The sequence below is a fragment of the Mchenga conophoros genome, linkage group LG23, assembly GCF_057382185.1.
Source record: "Mchenga conophoros isolate Kocher_MC1m ecotype Shallow Benthic linkage group LG23, M_conophoros_male_GT1.1, whole genome shotgun sequence".
Classification (NCBI taxonomy): Eukaryota; Metazoa; Chordata; class Actinopteri; order Cichliformes; family Cichlidae; genus Mchenga; species Mchenga conophoros.
The window spans coordinates 3,044,192-3,052,111 of record NC_140547.1 but is presented as its reverse complement, the minus strand read 5'-3'; the positions used below and the strand labels follow the sequence as shown (position 1 = coordinate 3,052,111).

The 7,920-nt window shown below is 42.6% G+C and overlaps 1 protein-coding gene across 1 annotated transcript; it reads right to left on the bottom strand.

Moving 5' to 3' along the window:
- Window positions 1-1,789: 1,789 nt before the first annotated feature.
- On the bottom strand, window positions 1,790-7,700 carry LOC146546377 (diencephalon/mesencephalon homeobox protein 1-A-like). The gene is made up of 5 exons (XM_085265466.1): window positions 7,537-7,700; window positions 5,404-5,571; window positions 5,055-5,233; window positions 3,747-4,182; window positions 1,790-3,555 (listed from the first exon to the last, which is right to left on the bottom strand). The coding sequence occupies exons 2-5, from the start codon at window positions 5,555-5,557 to the stop codon at window positions 3,137-3,139; spliced, it is 1,188 nt and encodes a 395-aa protein (XP_085121592.1). The 5' UTR covers window positions 5,558-5,571; window positions 7,537-7,700; the 3' UTR covers window positions 1,790-3,136.
- Window positions 7,701-7,920: the final 220 nt, after the last annotated feature.

Here is a 7,920-nt window from a genome sequence, read left to right as displayed (position 1 = left end):
TTATCTACACAGAGGCATTATCTTAACCTCAGAAAGCCTACAAGTGTAAAAGAGACATGATTCTAAGACGCTGTGCCATCACAAGGTGAAAGAGCCTTCACGTTGCAAAGGCAGGCAGGCAGGGCTTATACAAAGTGAAGAAACAGCTTTCTTCCTTCCCACCTGCTGCTGCTGTCGTCCCCTGGGGGACACGAAACTGCTGTCCCTGTCTGCTAGCATCAGTGTAAAAACCCTCCACATGCTCTTCTGTTTGGATTTGGATGTAAAACTCCCAAGAAAGACCAAAAGCAGCCCCCCCCCCCCCCTTCTCCAGCCTCTCCCCCCCAAAAAACCTTTTTCTCATCCCCCTGACCTACCCCTCCCTCCAAATCAATGCAGTCCTCCCAGACCTCCCAACACAAAGCCCTTAGAGCAAACCCAGCACAGAAATCATAGCACACCATTCAATCATTGTTTTTTCCCCTCTCTCACCCCTTTTATGGTCCCACTAAAGGTTTTAACCGGGCAGAGAAGGAGGGCTGTCACTGAGGAAACCTTAGCCCATTGATGAAGTGACAGGAGCTGCCAGAATATGATCCTAATCCTGTTTCCAGCATTCTTTTAGCCTGCTGGCATCGCAATTCCTCCACACATTCTCTGAGCTGTCAACTAGGAAAATCCCTCTAATAGCGCATTGCCCAGATACACATCAAAGAGCTCCTGGAAACCTTCAGCGGCTTAGCTGCCATAGACACACTAGCACACACAAACACACCATTCCCAATAACATACATCCACATGATCTTTAGGAACACACAAAACCCAGATGTCCGTGGAAAATTGACCACATATTTAAAGTAATAAACCAAGGATATTGGAATGAGTGATCTTTGCGCCCCCAAAATTATTTTTACACGCTGTAACCATGCCCTATTTTAAAACAGCCACCTACCTTTTGCTCGTCAGAAAGTGATATAATCTTTATGGTCGTGGATTTACGGGGCAGGACAGAGCAGGGGGAAAACAGGTGTCTGAACTTTGCTGACTCTAGAAACCCTTTTAGCCCTATTTTATCTCATTCTATTCTTACTTAATCCATCGATATTCCAACCAAAGGTAATCTTCTTATGGCGAAGCATTCTGTTTTGGTGCAGCCAAACCTCTGCTGACAGGGTGGGGGAAGAGGGGAAGCAGCGAAAGAGAGCGTATGAGGAGTGGGTGGGTGGATGGTGGATTGGGAGACTCTTTAGGGCCTGACACTGTGCTTCAGTCATTTCATTTGGGATTAAATCTTCTGCAGTGAGTGAACAAGTGGCAGGTTCTCCCCTATCTGGTGTGTAAACCTCAGCATGAACCCTGTGGATAAATTATTTATGGATCATCAAGGTGTCTTCAATAAAACAGGAACTAAAATTTAATTTTTACTATAAAAAAGTGAAGGTAAGTTTTCTGAAATTTTAAACCATTTATTATGAGCTAGACTTTCTCTGGTCTGCACAATCTAAGCCAAGCCCACCCTTGTTTTGTTGCCAACTTATTCTCATTGGAAAGTAACGTCTGTGAGAGGGCACGGTAACTGGTTCAATATCCTGGTTAGAAAGTAAATGGCTTTCCTGGTCTTCTTCAGGCTCACCTTTTGGCTAACTTCCTTCAACTCATCCCACAAGAGTTTTATCATGTATTTTATGAAGAAGTTGATTTTTTCTCAATGTCACATTTTCTTAATAAATACTTAATTACCTAATAAATAGCTGGTTTGAAAGTGTTAATGAAAAAATACAGACAGACATTTTCATGCTGTGAACATAAGTCATTCTTATGTTTTGATTTATTCCCTTGCATTGAACAGATAAATTACTCACATTTAAAACAAATGAGAAATACATGTTTTCAATGTACAGTCATATAATACATAGAGAACTGGCCTGTGCATTTTTCTGCTGAAGCCACCGGCTCAGGAAAAGTGGTGAGTTCAGTCTGACAAAAATAAATGTTGGCGGTGCGAAATTATTTTTAACTGTGCCTCATCTGCAGATTCTCCTCTTTGCTTCATTTTCTCTGTTAGGTCCTTTGCTTAAAGCCAAAACTGGAAAATACATGGGCTACTTCCTGTTAAATCCTTTAAAAAGAAGAGACATGGAGGTATTCCTTACTCAGGAAGGTGGACAAATACTGAAGGATATTTACAATGCTCAATGGATTCTTGAAAGCTGACCTGAAAGCTCTGACTGTGAAAGTCATCTATCAAGAAAAATGTATTTGGTTGTGAGATTATAGTAACCAATTTGATATCAGAACTTTACCCTGCTGCCAATGCCATGTCAACTATGTCATGTGGCTATAAGCCATGCTTCAGTGGGGTACAAGCATGCATAGTTCGAGTTCTTGTAGGATTATAAGATTTTTTTATATATATATCTTTCATATCTGTCCTGGAATGAGACTGACAGCTCTGGAGTTCAAGCCTTCCTGCAGTGACTTTATAGAAGAAGCTTAAATCATAGTGAACAGCTGGCATTAGAACTTCCTGATTCTATTGACCAGGTGGTGTCAAATGCAAGCAAGTGCTAAACAGTGCTGTTCAGTCACAGCTTCAGTCCAGGTGGGATTTTCATTAAGTCCGTTGAGTTCTTGTCATAATCGTATTTTCTCTTCGGTCTATCCAGCAGAGATGTTCTTTGTGTTTCCGTGTGCTCCCAGCAGTGAGCCGCATGCTCAAATGATGGTGTTGAGGATAAGGGCAATACATGAACTGACAACCCTGGCACTCAGTTAAAGGAGAGCCCCTAAAACATGCTTTATGCTCTTTTGGTGTGTACTTACAAATACTTTGAAACTGGGTTTATTTAAAATCGACAAAAGAGCAAACAAAAAATCTCAGCTGTGCAATTAATTTGTATGAGCACAAATTTGAAATGTGGGCAGACTTTGTGATTCTCATTACAACATCTGAAGAGCAAATAATCTTGACATTAAACTGGAGAGGGTTCTACTGCAGTTTTGGAGGTAATTCTGAATTCTGGGTGGACACACAGTTCTTTTGCTGGTTCATGAGAGGTCAGGAGGAGGTGTTGTTAGGTCACCTCCTGTGCAGGCCTCCATTCTGTAGCGTAGTCCCTGACCTAGAGGCCAAGCACGTACAACGAGCAGCCAAGCTTCAGTTGGGGAGTGTATCCAATCCCAGCGAGGCCGCATGCTGCTTGGCCCTCAGACGGAGGTTTTCGATGCTGGTGGTCTTGCTGTTGAGGCTTCCTGGGAGGTTGCCCGGCGCTGCCTGCAACAGTGGGTTGTTCCATACCTGCTGAGCCTGCGACAGGGTCTGGTAGTAGGACTGGCAGGGCAGCGACCCCAGTGGGGAAGGCATGTTAACGTTCATGCCCAGGTAGGGCAGACTGGACGGCGTGCTCATGTCAAACGATGGGTAGTGCACCAGGTTGTTGGTGGCCGCCATGTGTTGCCGAAACTGCTCCTGCAGGCGAAAGAGACTGAGAGGAGACGAAGCGTAGGAGTTGCTCTGCGCTAGACCACTGCTTACACTGCTGGAGGAGGGCAAGGCGGGGGAGCTCAAAGGAGAATCTGGAAGACAGGAAGCGAGAAGGAGGACTTCAGTATGTTTTGACGCACCTTTTGCATGGATAACTTCTGTATATACCGTCCATTTGAATGAATTCTATAAAACTATCTCGCACATGGATGGATTTCTAAAATAAAGTAATTGATTAGAGACTACAAAAGAAAGACAAACTGAATATGTTTGTTTTTTTTACCTGAGCTTGGACTCAGCCGTTTACAGGATGGGGAGCTGCTCCCTGTCGGCAGTACCCCCTCCCCCTGAATCTCCTCCCTGAGTTTCACCCTCGTCTCTCCTCTTATTTCGTCCTCCTCTCTGTCAGCATTATCTTCTGCTGCTGACTCGCTGTCTGATGGTTCAGGGGAGGTGACGTTTACTTCCACGCTCATCTCGCCAGGCTGGGGCCGTGCTGCTGCCTGCCTCTCTGTCTCTGAGTGAGAGGATGAAGAGGAGGAGGGAGGAGGAGGAGTGCGAGTCTCAGGAGCCAGGGTAGTGGCAGTAGTGAGATCATTCTTGGAGTCCTCTGTAGCACCTTCGGCAGCTCCTTGAGTTTCTTTCTGTTTCTGGAGCTGCTCCTTTTGCAAGCTGCGCTGCTTCTTACGAAACTTGGCCCGACGGTTCTTGAACCAAACCTGGCAGATAGAAAAATAGATAAGTGCCTGAGTAAAAGAGTAAAAATACATTAAAAGTTAATATTCTAATATTCTTCTTCTTGTGTGTTGTAAAAATTTAGTATGGCTACCATGGCTCTTTGGACAAAAACCCCTGATGTGGTGCACATGTGAAAAACTAAACTGAGCCTCAGGAAATTCATCGTCTACCAATGCAAATGTCCTGTTGTACAATTTTAATGAAAAGGATCCAGTCAGTCTTTCAAGCAGGTGTGTAAATAATGAAAACAGCAGGCCATTTCCCCAATTTCATTTTTATTTTTAGATTTTGCAGGGTCTAGAACGTCACGCCAATGAAAAACTGTAGTCTTACAAGACTCTTATTAGAATACCTTGATATGTTTTCTGATATTTAATGAACTGCTTTTGCCTTGATCTGTGATAAAGTGAGTCCTACTGACTGAACGCTTTTCTTAAAACATTTACTTCTGCAGAAGCTTCTGGTCTAGGTCTAATTATGGTTAAAGCATGATCTTAAAAGCTGTGTTATCCAAGATCTTTTACGGGGCTTTTTACCAAGAGAAAAACTACGAAACGAACACTTTTTTTGCGCACCCACCTGACTAATCAGGGAGCCTCTTGGCAGGTGGGCTTTAAAAGATACAAAAGGCTAAATCTGAGTATGACAGAGTTTCAAACAGAGGTGAAAAGCAGTGCACTGTATAAGAAAACAAACGTAAGACTATCCTTATAGGACAGTGAGTCTGAAAGAGCACAGTATCGGCTCTTAAACAGCGAAAAACGACCATTCATATCACGTGACTGCGTTATTTCACATTTTTAATAGCGAAACGAGACTGCTAGACAAATGAATTTTGGGTTTGTTTTTTTACCTGCACACGTGCCTCGGGCAGGTTGGTGCACATGGCCAGGCGTTCACGCATCACCACGTCAGGGTAGTGCGTCTTCTGGAAGGTTTTCTCCAGAGCTTCCAGCTGCTGGGCGGTGAACGCTGTCCGACTGCGCCGCTGCTTTCGGTGCTGGGAGCCATAGCGGGCCTCAAGGATAATGTCTTGAAATGTACAGCCGTTGAGAAACAAGAAACATGACCAGTTTAATTTAGGGACGAGCTAAATGTTCACGCGAGCACCTTCACGTGCCAGGGTCACATAAATATAATAACTTAACTGAGAACGGGAGGAAGTGACGATTTGGGATAGAAAATGAGCAACTGAGTCTTACCAGCCAGTCTCTCCGCGAGAGTGAGCGCGTGCACCGAGGGCCTGTAGTCAGGCGCGTGCTGTGCTTGCTGCGCCGCCTGCTGGTGAAGGTTGTACATGGCGCTCAGTGAATTCATGGCGTGCAGAGAGTAGCCGTTCACTCCGTAGTGCTGCATGACCGGCGAGCTGACTGAAGAGTCACAAGCTGCTGTGAGTTTCAGGCCTCGGAACAAACAAACTTACTTCTAAAGAAAAGTTTAAGCTCCAGGAGGCCATTTCTTATTTTTTATTTTTGTGTGCGTCTTTGTTCCGAGAGGAGAAAATTAAATGGCAACAGGTGAAAGACAAGCTTTAGACTCCCGCCAAAGGGAAGATGGTTCATTTTATAAAAGGATAACAAAGCGAATAACTGATAATGATTTATGAGTTAATATACAGTTAGAATTTTCAAAGAACTTTCATGTGTGTCGTCAGATCCGCACAAATGTAGCAAAGTAAAACGAAAAACTGAAAGAAACTAAATCAATTTAGTCAAAAATATCATCAAAAACATGGAAACTAGAAAATCGATAACTTTTATATTACATTTGATTAAAGACCCCAGCACCAAACACTTTTTGTTCAATTTAGTGTTGAGAAAAGTCGTAAAATAGATTCTCCATTGATCTCATTGCTAATAATCTGCTTTGTATTTTGCTAATATAAAGTGTTGTTTCAGATCAAATGTATTTTTAAAGTAGTGTATAAAGTAGAATTTTCAATATCGTCTTTTTTGGATTGTTGCATTATTCTGTGGCTTTTTGTGGTGATTTTACCTTATTATTATTAGTATTGTAATACAGTTCTGTAAAATCATTATTACTGAATTATAATGCAGGCATGTATTATTATTATTATTATTATTATTATTATTTTTATACAAGTCTGTATAGTAATAATAATAATAATTATTATTATTATTATTATTATTATAATAAATTAAAGTGGTTTAATTTATATCCAAAAATATTCCAGTGAAAATTATCTTCAGTATTTTTTATCCACGGTCTGGGTTTAAAATGAGCTTTTACACTGAATATATTTTAATCATGATTATTATTGTTATTAATATTTTAAAGGTTTATTTTTGCGCGCTCGCAGTTCACGGTAATCGCTGCCAAACCTCTGCAGTCTGCACCGGCAGAATTGCGGGAAAATATTTACTTTGCTCCCTGTGAGTTCGCCTCGAGTGGGAGCCGTTTATTTCAATCTGCGGCGGGTCCCAGGCCGGTTCCAAGCGCCTAGAGGCTGACGGCGACGTGTGACAGGTCTGCGGTGAAATATGCACAAGATCCCCGGTTGGACTCCTGTTTAATGTGGGTGCAAATAGGTTTCAACTATACAGGACTATTAATTTATCATCAGGCCTGACACGTGAAACGTGGGCCCCGGTGGGCGTGTGTGTGTGTGTATAAATCACTGTTTGAGAGGAAACCGTGTAACTAATACAAAATTTTCTTTCGCTTTTAATTTTCTTTTTCTTTTTGTCTGTTTCATTGCATTATTTTGCTAAATGAGCCTCTGGCTGGAAGTATGTAATCTGCTAGTTTCCCCCCACATCTACAGCTTAAAAATTCAACATAATGCTCTTCTTTCAGGACAATGTCACGATGCCTCGGGCTCTGATTTAAGTCTAATTATGCTAATTGCCGTGGATTTATGAGTTATACTGCATTTACTAAAGAGTGCCTTGGGGCCGTAGTTCTGTATGCGTGGCGTCAATCCATCACCATTTACAAACTGAAAAGGCAGAGAGAGCGAATGGGAATCATTAACCTACGGAAAATTAACAACATGGAGTAACACACCGAGAGGAACCGAGGGATCTTCTGACAAATCCTATAACACTGCGTGTTATTTTACAGTCAAAAATAAAGGGAAACCGAGCAAACACGTGCTGTTATTGACCGCTGCCACTGTTTATTTTGGACACCTCGAGATCGCTGCACTTTGAGAATCATTTCTATCAGGAAGTTTGGAACACGATGTAAGCGAAGACAAAAACAGAAGAGACAAGGCTAAAACAGTTTTAGTTTAAACGTTTGTGTAGTTTAAAATCTAAAACCTGTAGGAAAATGATCTGTAATGCCCAACTTGCGTTCAGCAAACTTCTTACCTCTCTGTCTTATAGAAATTTCTCAGCCGAATATTCGCCTTTCAAATCTTCTGCTCTAAAATCCCCAGGTGGTTGATCATCTTATTCAGTTCATTACAGTTTTTCATTCAGCCAGATATCCTGAGAATATTCCGGTCTGTCCGCTCCGTGCACCGGCTCGCTTCTCTGCTTGAGGGAGGATGCCGAGCTGCCATCTATCGGCCTTTAAAGCGCTCCGGGTGGGGTCACCGGGGCGCCCAGACGCTTTCCTCTCTGTGCCAATCACGTCGCTTTCCTCATCCACCCGCCCCACCTCTCTTCTATACACCTCACTTTGTGGGTGAGTGCTGCACCGAGGTGCCGCTGTACTTGTTTTAACACGTTCTGTCACATTGGACAATTATT

Bases quoted from the DNA above. Each gene is read 5' to 3' on its own strand.
- LOC146546377 (XM_085265466.1), bottom strand. From the start codon at position 5,557: ATGCAGCACTACGGAGTGAACGGCTACTCTCTGCACGCCATGAATTCA. The intron at 4,183-5,054 runs GTAAAAAAACAA...TCTATCTGCCAG, and splicing joins TGCCCGAGGCACGTGTGCAG to GTTTGGTTCAAGAACCGTCG. The intron at 3,556-3,746 runs GTAAAAAAAACA...CCTGTCTTCCAG, and splicing joins ACGGCTGAGTCCAAGCTCAG to ATTCTCCTTTGAGCTCCCCC.